The sequence below is a fragment of the Bidens hawaiensis genome, unplaced genomic scaffold (assembly GCF_021521415.1).
Source record: "Bidens hawaiensis isolate Kalapana, Puna unplaced genomic scaffold, B.hawaiensis_p1.1 tig00038577_1, whole genome shotgun sequence".
Classification (NCBI taxonomy): Eukaryota; Viridiplantae; Streptophyta; class Magnoliopsida; order Asterales; family Asteraceae; genus Bidens; species Bidens hawaiensis.
In genome coordinates, this window is record NW_027505563.1 from 85312 (window position 1) to 103889 (window position 18578).

The window sequence follows — 18578 nt, forward strand, 5'->3', positions numbered from 1 at the left end:
AAAAAAATATTTAAAACGTGTTTTAGGTTGATAAAACCTACTCGTTGTAGATGCGAGTCATCGTGAATTCAGTTGGTATATGTTAGGTTAGTGATGATACTTAAAGTAAAGCCAAAAAAATCCATTTGTGAGCGTCCAAATACCAAAAAATAACATATTTAAAGAACAAATTGTTGGAAATGACACCAATACTAAAGTAAAAAATTAATTCGTCTTAGGTTGGTAAAACTTGTTTGTTGCGGCTGCGAGCCATTGCCATTTTGGTCGGCACTGGTTAGGTCATGAAGGTATCGTAAATAACTAAAGCTAAAAAAATGCATTCGCCTAAATACCAAATATTAACATATTTTAAAAATAAATAAATTAGAATTTGTGACAAAACTAAACCCAAAAAATAAATTTCTCAGCATCCAACTGCACATTAGGTCTCGGTATCTTCCCCTATCATATCATCCTTAAAACTTTTAAAATGTAGGATTTTGTTAGTTTTGAACTCCATCTAATTACCTTATATAAATAATAGAAATAGGGAGTGAATAGTGATTTCATTTCCTATATTTCACGTGAGCAGTTTGTAATCGAAAATAGAATAAAAGGAACAGAGTTATTATTTACTCCCTCCGGTCTCATTATAAGTGTCTTAGTTTGATTTTTCAAATCTTTCTTGTTTAACTTTGACCGACAATATTTTTGTCTGTGTTATATAATACTTGATGTAAAATATATGAATGGATTGGGTTTTAAATGTATTTTACATTGATATAATTTTCATCAAGTATTATATGATACGAACAAAAATATTTACGGTCAAGGTTGCAAAAGAAAGACTTAAAAAGTCAAACTATGACACTTATAATGGGATGGAGGGAGTAATTGAATATTGTAGAATTGGGTGTGAGGTTTTTCTAAAATTATTCATATTGAAATCTTTATATCATCTACAAACTTGTAATTTTAATGAAAAGTTTGAAATTTTATCATTTTTTGCACTTCATCTAATTCGTCAATTCACTCCCTATTTCTAATCGCATATTGACTAATATCCGTATTGGTGAAGTCCCGTGAGTATGAAATTTGTGGTTAAAGTTTCTCACATTAGAAAAAGAATGTCACAATAATTAAAATAGAAGTTTCACATGAATTACATAAGCCAAGAGTGATGCCAAAAGCATAAGAACCAAATTCACACAACCATGGAAAATACAACATATGAAGGTTCAAAATACTAAAGCTAGTAGATATAGACTTCGGCAACCCGGGGAGGCTCGATGGAACTCCAACAACTTCTTAGCAAACATCAACTTGCCACCATTGGTGTCGATAGTCATGCACTCTAGAAACGGAGAACAAGCAAGTAAATATCGTACTAAACGCATTTCATTCTCTAAACCATTAAAGCATTCAAACACCACACTTCGTAGCTGCAACGGCCCCGTTGTGTTGCAGTCTATCTCTGGAAAATCAAGTGTATGGGTTGGCACATCATCCTCGTATGGAATCTACAAGATCCATATCATCATTAAGTGGCATGATTTGCATATATTTCACTAGACTAAGACTAGAAACATATATGATTTACATATATTTCACTCACATCAATCTTGAGGGACTGCAAATTCGGTGAGCCCCGCATCATTCCAATAACACACGATAACATATTAGCGATGCTCAAATCTATCACGTATAATTCAAGAGTCTTGAGGCATGGAAAACCGATGGGAGCCTGCTTTCTGACAACTTCCTCTCTATTATACTATAAGAAAAGTTGTATGCAAAAGGCCACATTAGTTGGTTAGTAAATTCATTGTGTTATGTAGTTGTATGTATGATGCAAAGTAAATTTCAGAGGTCCTAAATAGTCTTACATTGCACTTCGCAAAATTCAAATAAAGCTCTTGAAGTTTTGGAAAATAACCCGCAAGCTTAAAGATGGTATAACTTGTGATCGTTATATTGTCAAGATTACACAATGATAAAGATAACTTTCTGAGATTTCCGAATTTTGCAATCTCAATCAGTTTCATTTTTCTCATAGGATCCTCATCATTACCGACAAATAGAACCTCTAGTAAGGGACACCAAGTGATAAATTCTCCATAGTTGCCGCTTTTGAATCTTACGTCATAGAACTTTAAGCTCAATAAGTTTGGAAAACCATGAAAGCTAGGTGGCACGTGAAAAGAACAGTTTTGAAGCCTCAAATGTTTCAAGTCTAGACAAGAGAAAAGATGGGTATGCAACTTAACCGGTGTTTGGCGAAAATTTATAAGAGTGAGGTACCTAATTCCTTTTGTGGACAGGAACATAATCAATGATTAATATCCTCACCGTCCAATACCATGTCACATGTTATATAGAGCGAAAACTTTGTTATGGGACCTTTAAGATGAAGAAGAAGTCTAGTTAAATCTCTCCTATACTTAGAGAACCGGAATTTTAATTTCAACTTGGTAAGCATAATCCACTTAAACCTCCAGTTTCTTGCTAAGATGCTAGTCCTCATGGCATCTCGTATTGGTAAATGATTCAGAATATTAGTTATCACATTCTCGGGCATGTTGGAGATGGCATCTTCTGATGCAAATTTAGATGCTTTATTATCTACTGCCAAGTCAACCTTTTCCATTGTTCTAAGTTCTAACAAATATAAAAAAAAAAACACTTTCTTTTACAAATGAAAAAATCATGAAACAACAATTAGTAAAACAAATTATTAAATACTAACCTTGAAAGTGATTCCGATACGTGACTGCAAATATTTGAGATGCTATGATAACTCTAAATGGAGAATTCAGGAAAACATGAAGCTTTGAACTTTTAATACAAAATAATAAGCGTCTCGATCTTTTAACCAATATCACGATAGTGGTAATCTCGATGTATATAGATTGTCCGTTTTCCTTTGTATGCATATATACAAAATAATAAACGTCTCTTTTAAACCATATCAAATATAAAGTTGAGATACATATATAGTTCTTGACTTCTTTCCCTTTGTATGCATATATATATAAATACGTGTTTTGAATTTTGATAAATCAGTAATTATTGAAATCGAAGTTGGTGGTGATGTTAAATTTGACGGACTGGGTTCATAGGAAACGTCATATGGACCGAGTTGATGGGTAATATAAGTACAGTATTCATCAAATATTCATTGTTATTAGTTAAATAGTTGCACTTTACTTATGATTCTAATCAAGTGGGAAGCTTGTATTGTGGCCTCGGGTAATTCCGGTCGTCTTGTTTTTTTTCGCTTAGTAGTGTAAATTTATGTGTTTTCGTCCAAAAAATTTTACACATATTGTAAATTTACTAGTTTTCGTTCAAAATTTTTTAGCCTGATCACCTTGGTTTATGAAAAAATTTATACGTATTGAGTTCAGCCATCATGGTATATGCGTCCAAACTTTGCCACTGATTCTTAGGCCATTGGGTATACTCTAACCCCTACATAAGTTAAAGTGACATGACACTTTAAAGATGAATTAAACCACTCTCCACTTGTGTTAAGTGTGTTAAAATAGTCCATGGATTATACATTTAACGGGTTAAAATGAACAATATGTATTAATTATTATATATATTAATTTACAACATTCTTAACACACACAATTTCACTGTTGTTTGCAATTTGGGCTTTCATATGTCGTACTTTGTGCTATTAGTTTGGTACTGCTCCATTAGTTTATTTACAACCTTATGTTTAGAAGGGTTCGATGTGATTACTGTGCTTGGTGTCTCTCTCACACGTGTATGTGTTAAAAAGATAATGAGATGACCTGTCTCTTTTCTTTACTCTTTTGTAAACAATTAAATACCCATCCTCTCTCACTTCACCATTCAACCTCCGGCCACCATCGATACCTGCTGTTGCCGGGTTCCATTTGGAAACCCTAGGTGGTGGTGGTGGTGGCCACATCTGAGATATGAGCCTCTTTAGATTGCTTATAACTTTGTTATCATGGCGAAGATTTTGTGATGAGTAATGGCAACCGATGAGATTATTCTCATTTTTTGGGTGTTCGTTGCCTTAATTGTGTTCAATGCTATGACTGGATTCGTTTTGCAGCTTTGATTTATTTTAATTTGTTTGTGCTATGATGATTGTTTGAAACCGATCTGTGCACGAGGTTTATTTCCGTTATTTCATATATTACAGCCACGATGGAGATCTAAGCCGTGGAGTTTTATGATGTTAACATGTTTTTTAACTGTCACAAACCCGGCGTGACGTGCAGATTCTAAAAACTCACCAAAAATCAATTGGATGATTCAAAAATCACATCATTCATTCTTATTTTCTTATGTAATTGTTAATTAAACAAATGACAGTAGTGTTTTTTATTTTACAAAAACAAAGTGCAACACAACCACCATTTGATTCAAGTAGTGGCGGTGGCTGGTGGTTTATGTTGTTAGTTTGCTGCTTAAAATATTCAATGATTTCCGGCCGCATGTGTCGTTGGTGGTGGCTGGTGGTTTTTGTTCTCGGTTTGTTGCTTAAATCTTCGGTCTAGGCTATGATGACCATTTGCTATTTCACGTGGCAACCTATGTTGCAGCAGTAGTAAAGAACTGAGCCATCGACACAGGAGTTAACACCCAACCGCTGTAACGCGGCGGGTCTGAATACTAGTTATGTATTAATTACTAATTGACTTGTTATATTAATTATGTGTTAAATGAGCTAAACCATTTTATTTGGATGACATAGAGTGTAGATGAAGAAAATGAGTGATGTGAAGCTTATGTGGAATTAAGATGGGTTAGAGTATACCCCATGACTTTATGAATACAAGGGTTATTACTTATATGTAGGACAAAGATATCATCATATAACAAACCACGGTAAAGGGGTAGTAATATAATAAATCATATAGAATCAATTAGAATCAATGGATTCGTGGTAAAATCCATTTATGATGTATTTTAGTACAATTTTTGGCTGATATAGGGATCAAATGGTATAGTTCATAATATGGTTTTTGGGGATGGAATTTGTGGCGTCAACCTATAGGGTTTCTAGTTTTTCTAATTTCTTCCCTAGCCGAGTGTGAACGATTACCCTTTGATTTACCAGAAGCAGAAGAAGAATTAGTAGCAGGTTATCAAACCGAATATTCCGGTATCAAATTTTGAATTGATTTATTTGCGAGGAGCTGGATGAGAAGAAACTCTCACGTCCGGTTCTGTAGTAGAGATGGAATTCAAAAAAAAACCATCAACTATAACCCCAAAAGAACCAGATTCCGTAAACAATATAGAGGAAGAATGAAGGGAATGTCTTATCAAGGTAATACTGTTTGTTTTGGTAAATACGCTCTTCAGGCACTTGAACCCGCTTGGATCACATCTAGACAAATAGAAGCGGGTCGACGAGCAATGACACGAAATGCACGTCGCGGTGGAAAAATATGGGTCCGTATATTTCCAGATAAACCAGTTACAGTAAGGCCCGCTGAAACACGTATGGGTTCAGGTAAAGGCTCTCCCGAATATTGGGCTTGCCAGGGCTTTTCAAGTTAATTTATGGTTGTTCAAAGATTCTTTCATGCATTATGTTAGGTATCAAGGAAAAGCAATTCTTGCTTCAAAAGGGACGCTTCAACCTGGTTATTCTATTCCACCTCTTAGAAAGAAAAGAACTTAAATCAAAATACTTAATAGCATGGCGATACATTTATACAAAACTTCTACCCCGAGCACACGCAATGGAACCGTAGACAGTCAAGTGAAATCCAATCCACGAAATAATTTGATCTATGGACAGCATCATTGTGGTAAAGGTCGTAATGCCAGAGGACGCTTGTTGAAGGTAAAGTTTGGAAATAGAACAATTCCTTCTGTCGTGTATCCTCGATTAATGCAGCCTCAAATGCTATGTTTCAATTCTCGATTCTAGTATTGAGCGAAAGGTTATACCTATGGTTCGGTATTACAGGTCAATCCTAGTCCACTAATACCAATAGGCAGCAGAGGGGAAGAAGCACTACACCTAGGAATCAACAACACTAAAACTTTGTTATAAATTATCTCTTTCTTTAGCAGGCTTGGGACTAAAAGAATGGTTGGGACAACAAACATCCATCTCGTTTGTATTTTGGATACTTCTATTCGATTTAGAAATCATGAATTACCTCCTTATATGTAGGACAAAGATATCATCATATAACAAACCAAGTTGAATAGGGCTTGCAGTAATGAATAAAAGCACACGTTATTCCATGAGTACTTTAATAATCAGTACAATAAATCAAAGAAACACAAATTCACTTTAATTACAAACAGAGGAGTTTTTTTACCAAACTAGTGTAGTTTGTAAAATTATTTACCAATCTAGTATAGTTTTAAACATATTTACCAAAATGGGTATTTTTAATGAGACCCACCACCCACTCACTTCATCTTCTTCCTTCTAACCTAACCACTCTTTCTCTCTCTATCTAGACCACCACCATACCACCACCATGTTCTTGACAATCTCCGGCGGCCTCCGATGCCTCTGCCGGAAATATAGTACATGATGCCGTGGTGAAAAGATTAATAGAAAACACGATGAATACATCAATTATTTATAAAAATAATCTGCCGAGAAAAGATTATTCATCAAAATAATCAAACTCAACGATTTCATCATTTTCTTTCAATTTTTGCATGAAGATATTCACCTAAGAACTCATTATTCAACTCCGCCGTTAGTGATTTCACTGAAATTCAAACCCACAAAAGAATCATCCACGCCGAAAAATCCAAATCTGCAGAATCTGAATCGCCGGCGCCGGCGGATACATACGCCGGAAAACTTATGGGTACACTAAAGTCTGGTGCAATCCTAGGATCCGGCGAGTACTTCAAGGATGTCTGTCTCGGCACACCACCATGGCATCATGTATTATATTTCCGGCGGAGGCATCGGAGGCCGCCGGAGATTGTCAAGAACATGGTGGTGGTATGGTGGTGGTCTAGATAGAGAGAGAAAGAGTGGTTAGGTTAGAAGGAAGAAGATGAAGTGAGTGGGTGGTGGGTCCCACTAAAAATACCCATTTTGGTAAATATGTTTAAAACTATACTAGATTGGTAAATAATTTTACTAACTACACTAGTTTGGTAAAAAACTCACAAACAGAGTCTAATCTCATTAATGAAAGCTCGCTGAAAAAAATATGTTGAAAGTTGAAACTTGAGACTACTATGATCAATTTTTAAAGTTCGGCTTAGCGTCGACGAATGTAGGGATATCAATGGGCCAGTTTTATGTATTCCCAAACTCATACCCAATTATTAAAGTATGTTCCAAACCCGTCGAGTTTTAATTGAGTAATTACCTGTTGTGTTTCAGGTTTTCCATTTTGTTTAGATAAAACACATGTCGGGTATACCAGGCTCAAAACTAGTCGATTACAAAAATGGCTACCATAAAGATAAAATGTGTTAAATAATTGTCAAAAACAAGTTTCGACAAATAATATATTTAGAATATACTATATATGTAATATCGGGTATATAATCGGGTGAATGAGCCTATGTTATCAGATAATCGGATATACTAGAGTCTAGAAATCTCAAACCCGTGAAAAAGTTCAAAACTATTCCTAATGGGTCGGAGTTGGAGTTGAATACCATCCTTAAGTCAAATGTTGAATTATTAAAACCCAATATGATAATAATAAGTATAAAATAAGGAATAATAAAAATGATTAAAAAGTAGAATAGATAAAAATAGAGTTGAGCATAACAAGATAAGTAAACACTACAATGTAAAAAGTAAAAAAGTCAAAACCCCAAATGAAAAGAAAAGAAGGCGGAAGTGAAAGAGAAGAATAAGAAATAATAAAGAAACGAAGGGTAAATCGCTTGCTTTCTTTGTTTGTTTCTTTCTCAACTCCAAAACCAAACCCTAAATCGCCTTCAATTCAATCAATCGATTCAATTCGCGTATTCTATACGTACACAGGCGATTCGTTTATTGGCGATTAATCGTAGGGTTAGGGTAATTTGCATTGCAAGCTGGCTATGGACTACGAACCTTTTGATAGCAGCGGTTAACTGTCTCTCTATATTTGTTTCTTAATTAATTCTGCTTTACTCATTTTATATATATATGCTCTAGAGACTTGCTTTTATTTGTCTGGAATTTTAAATGTAGACAGAAATTAAGTGTTTGCTAAGTAAGTGTGGACCTATTTTATTATATTAATATAAATGAATAATGATACACACAAACTGAGATAGCAGTGTGTTGTTGATATATTGGACTCACCAGACTCAACTCAATTTCAATTTTAGGTTGTAAGTTAGACCACTAAATTGCCTATAACTGAATACCATACAACCATTAGACCTTTTGGGATAATGCTTTTTACATGTGATGTATGATCAGCTGAATACATATCTATCAACATCTTCTAGAATCTTGTCATTTTGAAGGTCTACAATGCATAATAACTTTAGCCTCTTTATATGTCTTCACCCTTAACACTCACTCTATTATGTACAACCTAAACCCTAATCAAATCACACTTAGGTTCGTGTCTCATTGAGCTGAAAGGGTATATAGTGCTGTATAGTGTTATAACCCATGTTTCTTGTTTTATTGTTTCACATGCATGATGCATGTGAATGGAGATTCTGTTCTGTAAATCTCTTTGGAATCTTCGCACAAAGAAAAGGGGAAATTTTTACTCTTGTTGGTGGAATTATGTTAGGTGCTTGACTGTGCTAATATGTAAGATGCTCAGTAAAAAGCTTTTCCTCCCACTTTTTGAGGATAACATAACCCGTTGGTGAACTTCTTTTCTGATAACACAGATGCCCTGCTACTCTTTTACATAATTTGTTCTTTTGAGGATATGCATTGTTTCTTCTTTATTGATAATCCTCACCTTATTAAGTCACGTTATCATGTCAAGAAGATGTAATCTTGCTGTATCTAGTTAGATAATAATCTCCAATGTCTACTAAAACTCTTTTTCAAAGAAAGCAAGATACAAAACTGTGAAATAAATTTCAACAGTAGAAGTCATATCCAACAAGCGTGGCTAACAAATGCTTACTTTATAACCTAGGTGGGGCCCACGTATGCAATCTAATAGTAGCTAGTATCATGTGTTAACGTATGATATGGATATGGGATCACACATTAGTGGACCGGATGATGAGTTTATGCTAATAGTTTAGATTACTGCAGGAACTGATGATGATCTTCCGCCATCTCATCAAAACAGAATTCCAAGAGGTGGGCGTGTGGCAGGTAATGGAAGAGCTGCAGTTATGGGTGGCGTGCAATATCCTCCTCGGATGTATGGGGAAAATGATATGGAAGCCCAAATACATCTCCTTGAGCAGGAAGCATACATTTCAGTTTTACGAGCCTTCAAAGCTCAAGCAGATGCAATTACTTGGGTATGTTTTGTCATTATATATGCACGAATCTTTCATTTTTTTAATCAGGTTTTTAATTAGATGTACATTAAATGAATTTATTCAGGAAAAGGAAGGTTTAATAACTGAGCTTCGAAAAGAATTGAGACTGTCAAATGAAGAACACAGGGAGCTCTTGCTCAAAGTAAATTCAGATGATGTCATTCGAAGAATAAGGTCCGATAGTTTTAATAAATACACACTGTATTATTATTCCAAGTCTATGAGGAACTTGTTTTTCTGATTTCTGGCTATCTTGGATGATGACAACAGGGAGTGGAGACAGTCGAGTGGGCTTCAACCAGGGATGGTCAACACGAGTCAAGGGGTTCACGATCCCTTACCGAGTCCATCTGTCTCAGGAACCCGTAAGAAGCAGAAGATGACCTCATCAGGACCTTCTCAATCCTTTGGTGGGCCACCACAACATGTACCTCTACCCACTTCTTCATCTGCTAGAAGAGCACCCGTGACAGGGAGCAAGGGGAAAAACAAGAAACCTGTAAGCTGATTTTTTTTTTATAATAACTATTATTTCTATATTATGTTTTTTCCCCGATTTTACTTTGTTTTGGCATCGTCAGATGATGGGTGGGGCGTCTTCGATAAAACCTCAGCACCCTCCATCAGGCCCAACTGGTAGGGCCCAACTTGGTAACCGTGCAACTTCTGGTGTACTTGCAAATGGGGCTGCTGAAACATCAACGTTCTCCCCGTTGATTGGGAGAAAAGTGAGAACCAGGTGGCCTGATGACAACAATTTCTATGAAGCTACAATAACAGATTATAATCCTGTTGAGGTAGTTTAGTTTCTTAACACGCATGACTTTTGGACTTTGAATGATATGCTGAAAGTATAATTTTCAGGGTCGGCATGCTCTAGTATATGATATGTATACGACAAATGAGACATGGGAGTGGGTCAATCTTGCAGAGGTAACCCTAGATAAATCTCTTCATATATTTTCTTTTCTTTTCTTCTTAAAAGTATTTGTATTATTTATTGATGCAGATATCTCCAGAAGATATACAATGGGTGGAAGGTGAGGACCCAGGGATTCCTCATCGTGGATCGGGTCGACCAGTGGGACATGATAGTGGGCCAGGTGGAGGAAGAGGTAGAGGGTTGACCAAGGGTCAAACAAGAAAGGAGTTTCCACCATCACAGAATGGCATAGGAAAGAAGGGCTTAGATGATATTCGATTACTCAACACTGATACACTAATAAAGGAGGTATCTAATTAAACATTCAGTATCAATATCAGATTCTGTTAAATCTTATTTTTTAGTTTTAACAGTTCATTTATTGATTGATATGTTCAGGTGGAGAGGGTATTCGGATCTAGTCACCCAGACCCTCATGAGATAGAGAAAGCTAGGAAAGTCTTGAAGGTTAGAAAAACACAAAGTCTGAAGTTTTGGTAACATCTTTTATAAACATGTCATTATTGATATAGATATTATGCAGGAACATGAACAAGCACTTACCGATGCCATTGCAAGGCTAGCAAATATCTCGGATGGTGAAAGTGGTACAAACTCATTTAACTCTAATATGTTTTACATAGAAAACATGATAACTATAATAATTTGGATTGCGCAATCGTGAAGTATAGTCATGACTTATGCTATGAATTCGCTTTCTGGGGGTCCAGCTCGATACGGACCCAACACAACACAAACCGAAAATCGTGTTAGACAAATGAACCAAACATGATACGAATATTCGTGGGTTGACTTGTACACGACCCGTTTAGCCCATGTTTTTAGCATATTATTGTTTAGCAATAAAAAAATACAATTTACATGCGACACTAATTTTATTACAAAATCTTATATTAGTTTCCCTTTTAACTATAAAAAGTTTGGCCTAAAATAACCATCAAGTTTAATTTATGGGCTTGGTTCTCTAGTTTACATTCTTTTGAAAAAAGAACGATCCTTCATGTAATGAACATGGTCCTTAACCTTTTTATGCTAAACCCAAACCCAATAATTCCATGGCATGTTAGAAATTTACACCCCTGCTTATGATCAGCAAATTTGATTTTTGTTGGGTGGCTTTACAGATGGCGGGCAATTGATGCGTGGATAACCCAATACAAGCAGGGAGAGGCGATAGAGATGTTTATTTTAGGAATAGAGATTGTGTTTGTAAAATATAATATCATGATTTTTTATGGTTACCCATTAGTTATAGATATTTTAGTATTTGGGGTAAATTATCTTCATGTTCATCAATTGTGTCCAGAGAACAATTTAGCATCAAAGCTAAGTGAACTTTATTCAAATGGATTTTGATCTTGATGACTAATTTTCTAACTTTGATGCAGTTAATGAAGCGAGAACTATATTCATGTGATTTTGATATGAAGAATTGACAGGTTGTTTGATATTTGATAACTTGGTTCTAAATAAACTTATTGTATCTATTTAGTCTTTACACCAAAAACTCATCTTGTAGGTTCTAAATAACACCCTCAAAGTAAAGTGTACAAAAAAACCACAAATGAATTTATGCAAGTATGAACATTATAAGTCAACCCTTTTCTCCAACCATCACCACACCCCCACAAACACCAGCAACATCCTACTCATAGGAGAGCTGTTGTTGGGTCCGCAAAGCTAAGGGTGCAATGAGGCTGAATCTTTCCGGGCAGAAAGGCTGCTCCCAGTGACCTAACTGCTACACATAACTAAGTAAAAACCAACAAACATGATATTTTACAAAGCCTTTTAAAACACTCTCATTGCACTTGTGCAACCTCTATCCCTAAAATAAACATCTCTAGTCTGTGTCACTATCATCTCTCCCCATGCCATTTACGGTCCTCTCCATAAAAGCTACATGCAACTATTAATCGCTCGCTCGGCTATTCTCAACCCATTGGTCGTCCACGAATCGATCATCGCCCCCCTTCATCTGTGACACCAACCAACAAGTAAAAACCATAGTAGAGTTGAAATGAGCTGGTAAATAATATAATCAAAAGTAAAGATTTATCATGTTTTTATCAGATTGCATTCAAATGAAGAACAGTTGATTTAAGCATTATGTCTTTAACGTAAAAAGTAAACCATAGTATAGTTGAAATGAGGTTGTACCGCTTTCATCATCCGAGACATCCGCTAATCTTGCAATGGCATCCACAAGTGCTTGTTCATGTTCCTGCATAATATCAAAATCAATAATGACATTTAAAAAAAAATAGTACAAAACTTCAGACTTTGTGTTGTTCTAACCTTCAAGACTTTCCTAGCTTTCTCTATCTCAAGAGGATCTGGGTGACTAGTTCCAAACACCCTCTCCACCTGCACATGTTCATCAATAAAAAAACCGTTAAACAAGAAAATACAATTTAACAGAATCTGAAACTGGCCTCGAGTGTTAAATTATTTACCTCCTTAATTAGTGTATCAGTGTTGAGTAATTGAATATCATCTAAACCCTTCTTTCCTATGCCATTCTGTGATGGTGGAAACTCCTTTCTTGTTTGACCCTTGGTCATCCCTCTGCCTCTTCCTCCACCTGCACCATTATCTCGTCCAACGGGTCGACCCGTTCCATGACCCAATCCACGATGAGGAATCCCAGGGTCCTCACCGTCCACCCATTGTATATCCTCTGGAGATATCTATTATGCATCAACGAGAAATAATACAGATATTTTTAAAATGATGAAGAAAAAAACATAGCAAAAGATATATCTACGCATACCTCAGCAAGATTAACCCACTCCCATGTCTCATTTGCCGTATACATATCATATACTAGAGCATGCCGACCCTGAAAGTCATATTTTCAGCACATCTTCCAGGATTGGAGGCAAAAAGTCATGAGTGCATGCATGTAAGGAAATCAAACTACCTCAACAGGATTGTAGTCTGTTATTGTAGCTTCATAGAAATTGTTGTCATCAGGCCACCTGGTTCTTACTTTTTTCCCAATTAATGGGGAGAATGCAGATGTTTCAGCATGCACGTTTGCAACAGCACCAGAAGTGGCACGGTTACCAACTTGGGCCCTGCCATTTGGGCCTGGAGGTTGCTGAGGCTTTATGGAAGACGCCCCACCCATCATCTGACCATGACAAAACAAGAGTGAATTGGTGAACAGCATAAGATAAAAATGGTAAATAGAAGTAAATATAAAAATGAGCTTACAGATTTCTTGTTTTTCCCCTTACTCCCTGTCACTGGTGCTCTTCTAGCAGATGAAGAAGCGGGTAGAGGTACATGTTGTGGTGGCCCACCAAAGGACTGAGAAGGTCCTGATGAGGTCATCTTCTGCTTCTTACGGGTTCCTGAGACAGATGGACTCGGTAAGGGATCGTGAACCGCTTGACTCGTGTTGACCATCCCAGGTTGAAGCCCACTCGACTGTCTCCACTCCCTAATGTCATCATAATACATAGCCAGAAATCAGAAAAGCAAGTTCAACATCATAACATGGCAATATACGTTTTAGTAACTATTGGACCTTATTCTTCGGATTACATCGTCTGAATTTACTTTAAGCAAAAGCTCCCTGTGTTCTTCATTTGACAGTCTCAATTCTTTTCGGAGCTCGGTGATTAAACCTTCCTTTTCCTGGACAAATTCATTTATTGAACATCTAAGATTTAAAACACGTAAGATTCATGCATATATATAATGACAAAACATACCCAAGTAATTGCATCTGCTTGAGCTTTGAAGGCTCGTAAAACTGAAATGTATGCTTCCTGCTCAAGGAGATGTATTTGGGCTTCCATATCATTTTCCCCATACATCCGAGGAGGATATTGTACGCCACCCATAACTGCAGCTCTTCCATTACCTGCCACACGTCCACCTCTCGGAATTCTGTTTTGATGAGATGGCGGAAGATCATCATCAGTTCCTGCCATTAATACAAACCATTAACATAAACTAATCACCCAGTCCATTAGCGTCCGCGATACTACATGGGTGATCCCATTTCCATACATGTTTGCTGTTTTTCTACATCTAGTACTATTACATTGAATATGCTTCAACACATATTGTACATGTTAGTCTTAGATTGCATACATTTATGAAAGATATACAATTTTTTCTTATCTTACTGTTCTGGAGAAAGGTTCTAGTTAGACCTTGGTAATATGAATCTAACCATTTAACTATGATATAAACATCTGTCCTAATATATCTACCCACTTCAAGTAAATGATGACAATCATTAGAAGGCATAATCTCCAAAGGACAGATATATATGTACAAGAGTGAGATGGCATCTACATTATCAGGATGCGAGGAGCAACCAGACCCAACAACCTAGAACCCAACGGCGATACCTACCCGCGACCGGCACTTGACTGTGATTCTACATGGATTAAGGAGTTGAACGCTTATCTGAGAATTAAAATTTGAAGACGCTTATCTGGAGTTCGAATCTTTCTTTAACTTTTATTCAAGAGTATTATCTTTATCATTCATTAGTTTTATCTCTTGTGGGGTTGTTATCTTGTTTTTAGGTCAAACCTTTATAAGTACTTAAGCTTTTATAAGCTTTGAACTAAAAACAAGATAACAACCCCACAAAAAATTAAACTAATAAAAAATAAATGAAACGATTGAAATAAAATATAAACAAAAGATTCAAATTCAAACTCCCAGCTATACATCTACACATTCGAATTCTCAGATAACCGTTTGGCTACTTAATCTATGCAGGATCACAGTCAAGAATCAATACTGAGTCACTGTCGAGTATCAGGTCATCGAAACCAGTACCCCGGGGCATCATCTGCTCCTGCAGCACTTTCGGTTAATGAAAAGAAATTCACCTATGAGTTATGTTATCCTAAAAATGTGAGAGCAAAAACTTTCTAGTGCTTTACATATTTGAAACAACAAATTAGCTCTTATTGGGGAACAGGAATCAGAAGTGATTTACATACGATATATGCATCACAGATGTTTAAACCATTTTATATTTTGTTGATATTCCACTAGTACCAACCACGAACATATAGAAATTACAGTTGCACTATCATCATGTACTTGCAGTCACCCAAAAAGGATGGAACCATCATTCATATGTATGTAAAACAAGCAGCATGGATTCGGATAATATACAACATTATATACCATTCCAGGTTTCCAGTTCATTAGGACATGAACCTAAATCCAACAAAGTAGCAGATTTACTACGAGAATTACCCCTCAACAAGGACCACACTTCAGAAAGGTAAAAAAATAGCTATGGTCTATGTTCTAATTAGCATATGTGCAGTTTCAATGCAAGCAGGTGTAAATGAATATTTGTCAAGCTCCATTTGTGCCTATTTTGAAGCTCTAACTGTTAGAAAGGCAAGTACCAATCCATGAATTAATCAGTATTTCAGTATATACATCCAATAACATACAGAGTATTAGACAAGTTACATGATTTAACATAGACTAGATGGTATCTATGTGTAATATTATTCTCTAAATATAGAAACCCTACGTAACCCTACTTGATACACAATCAATATACAACACATTCACTGGTTTATCTAAGAGGAATGTCTTAATACTCGTTTTATGGTTCCTAAATTAGGTTACTTCTTGAGCACACTTATCATTCATCAGCGAGCCTCTACTCCTACCTCCGATCTGATCATCTGAACAGCATAGAGTTCATGTTTCAAACAAAAGATGCAATCTTTGCTTAACAGCCATCATATCAAGCCACTAGAAACGCTGAGATGGTGAGTACATTGCTTAAAAGCATTGATGTACAAAGAGATTAAAGGTATTATGCACGAATATACCTTTGTAAACATTCTAAAAGACAACTGATAAATATATGTTCCCTTAATACGTAACTAAAAATCATGTCAAAACAATCTGAAAGATCACGTGCTCCCGTCCTTTAAAAGTAGAACTAAAAAGAAAGCAACCAAAAGAAGCCCAGCATCAAAGATACGTCAGATACGCAAGCAGCCATCTTTAAATCCAAAAAGGAAGCTTACTCAAGATCTTTACTTAAGGGCCCTACTTGACTTATAATCAAATTATCATTTAATAACTACCAACCTTTGAGTTGACTATCAGAAATCCAAGACGGTCTGGTGTAAGCACGCGCACATGAGCGAGAAAAAAAGAAACAGTTGGTCTACTCTACCACTCTACCTTATCCAATACAATAACACTTTGCTATTATATCACTTTTTCTCTGTATCATTCATTATTAATACCAAACACTAAACTTCACATTCTTCTTTTAACATTTATATCTCATTTAATAAAAGCCGACACAAATTTCAACTAAATATAACTACTTTCTTCAGCATCAAATTTTAATAAATAATATTAATTAAGCCCTAATTAACAACATATACACAGACACAAAATGCACAGAATAATAATAATAATAATAATAATTTATGAAATGATTCAAATAATCAATCAATCAATAGATAGAGAGTTAATAATAGCTTACCGCTGCTATCGTAAGGTTCGTAATCCATTGCCAGCTTGCAAACTAAACCCTAGGATTAATCGACAATTAACCGCGCAAAACCCTAGATTCACCAATTGGAATTGTAATTAATCAAATTCAGATTCAATTGGAATCAAATTAAGATTCAATCGAAGGTGATTTTATTAATTAGGGTTTGGTTTTGGAGTCGAAAGCGATTGGTTGTTTTTAATTAATTCATTCTTGTCTTTCACTTCCGCTCATGTCTTTGACTTTGACTTCCTACTTGTCTATGTATGTATATATTCAAGTCTTTTTAACAATATCTATGTTGATTGATTCTGTTATTATTTTTAATTTCATTTCTTTTTTATTTGGAATCACAATGGTTAATGCTCATCGAAACAAGTAAACTGATTGTGTTACCGAGCAACGTGTTTACTACCGCATTCAATAACGCCCATGGTCGTCAATATTGTTTTGTTATGGTGAAAGGTGTCGATTCTTAGTACTTTGTTTCATGACATGATTCTGGTTAAATTATTGGTTGTTGGTATATGCGAGAAATTAACGGGTTTTGCATTTATTAGTATTTCTAATTTCTAATTGTTATGTGTTAATATAGATAGATCATGTAGTCATATATGAGACTATAAGTTGGGAATACTTGCATGATACAATTAAGGCTGAAATAATTATCCTCTGCTATACTCTTGTTCAATTGTATTTGAATAGTCTTCGCAAATCAATCAGTGTGATTATTATGTTATAGTTTTGATATAACTTAATTGAGTGTTTAGAACCATCTTGATTGATCCTAGCACATTTCGAAGTATAAAGTCTTAGATTTCTTATAATTAGTCTTAATGATAACAAATGGTGATGATTTATATATAAGATGAGCGGCCCTCTCCCGATGGGACATTTATGTTCTTAAATCACTAAATTCAAACTCTCTACTATAGCAACATAATAACATCATCTCGGTTTTGTTATCTATAAACAAAGTTACATTTTAAGATTTTAAGTGTATGGAAATTTTAAGTGTAATGAAGAGTTTTTACATATGACGTGCCTCATCAAGACACTAGTATAGTCTGTGGATGTGAAGTGTGTTCTCGGGACACTAGTTTATTTTAATTACAGTAGAAACTCTATAAAATAATATACTTGGGACCACCAAAATTTATTAATTAAAAGAGTTATTAATTAATCAATATATTAATAATTATTAACTTATATATTAATTAATATTTTATTAATTTATAGTAGAATGCTTAGTTTACAAACACTTTTCAAGCTTCCACTTAATTATTCTACAATGGAGCCCCCTTCGCGAAACGAAGCTATTAAAGCGGCAATCACATTGAACAATTTCTTGTTGAGCTATGAGAAAACAACACCAGAAGTTCTTACCATGCTAAGGAAAATTAGAGACGAGATTCAAGGGGAAATTGATTTCAACAAAAAAACAAAAGACAATTGAGTCATTTTTCAAGAAACATTCATAAATCATACATGTAATATGCTATATATAAGGAATTATTAATTTATATTTTATATGGGGTCTAAAGAAATTATCAAAAATGTATTATCTTATAATTTTAGCGAATTATTAATTTAGCACCCTAACTCCGAGTCGGGACCGGCAAAAAATATTATCTTAGAGAGTTTATTAAATAATCAAGTATTAATTTATCGAGTTTCTACTGTAGTAGGTAGGTT

At 35.3% G+C, this 18578-nt stretch overlaps 2 protein-coding genes and 1 pseudogene across 3 annotated transcripts; 1 reads left to right on the forward strand and 2 right to left on the reverse strand.

The window, feature by feature from the left end:
• Positions 1–1231: 1231 nt before the first annotated feature.
• LOC143613955 (F-box/FBD/LRR-repeat protein At1g13570-like) lies at positions 1232–2626 on the reverse strand (annotated as a pseudogene). The gene is made up of 3 exons (XR_013150214.1): positions 1866–2626; positions 1595–1753; positions 1232–1499 (listed from the first exon to the last, which is right to left on the reverse strand). The product of XR_013150214.1 is annotated as an F-box/FBD/LRR-repeat protein At1g13570-like (transcript).
• Positions 2627–7880: 5254 nt separating this feature from the next.
• LOC143613953 (protein EMSY-LIKE 3-like) lies at positions 7881–11715 on the forward strand. Its single transcript, XM_077087527.1, has 10 exons — positions 7881–8044; positions 9191–9405; positions 9491–9600; positions 9697–9925; positions 10008–10223; positions 10291–10359; positions 10436–10657; positions 10748–10816; positions 10893–10956; positions 11494–11715. Exons 1-10 carry the CDS (start codon positions 8017–8019, stop codon positions 11517–11519), a joined length of 1248 nt encoding a protein of 415 aa, XP_076943642.1. The 5' UTR covers positions 7881–8016; the 3' UTR covers positions 11520–11715.
• Positions 11716–11819: 104 nt separating this feature from the next.
• On the reverse strand, positions 11820–17053 carry LOC143613948 (protein EMSY-LIKE 3-like). Its single transcript, XM_077087522.1, has 10 exons — positions 16875–17053; positions 14092–14306; positions 13905–14014; positions 13589–13817; positions 13293–13505; positions 13143–13211; positions 12826–13059; positions 12668–12736; positions 12530–12593; positions 11820–12347 (listed from the first exon to the last, which is right to left on the reverse strand). Exons 1-10 carry the CDS (start codon positions 16900–16902, stop codon positions 12331–12333), a joined length of 1248 nt encoding a protein of 415 aa, XP_076943637.1. The 5' UTR covers positions 16903–17053; the 3' UTR covers positions 11820–12330.
• Positions 17054–18578: the final 1525 nt, after the last annotated feature.

Bases quoted from the DNA above. Each gene is read 5' to 3' on its own strand.
- LOC143613948 (XM_077087522.1), bottom strand. From the start codon at position 16,902: ATGGATTACGAACCTTACGATAGCAGCG. The intron at 14,015-14,091 runs GTATGTTTTGTC...GAATTTGTCCAG, and splicing joins AAGCAGATGCAATTACTTGG to GAAAAGGAAGGTTTAATCAC. The intron at 13,506-13,588 runs GTAAGCTCATTT...TGTCATGGTCAG, and splicing joins AGGGGAAAAACAAGAAATCT to ATGATGGGTGGGGCGTCTTC.
- LOC143613953 (XM_077087527.1), top strand. From the start codon at position 8,017: ATGGACTACGAACCTTTTGATAGCAGCG. The intron at 9,926-10,007 runs GTAAGCTGATTT...TGGCATCGTCAG, and splicing joins AGGGGAAAAACAAGAAACCT to ATGATGGGTGGGGCGTCTTC. The intron at 10,224-10,290 runs GTAGTTTAGTTT...TATAATTTTCAG, and splicing joins CAGATTATAATCCTGTTGAG to GGTCGGCATGCTCTAGTATA.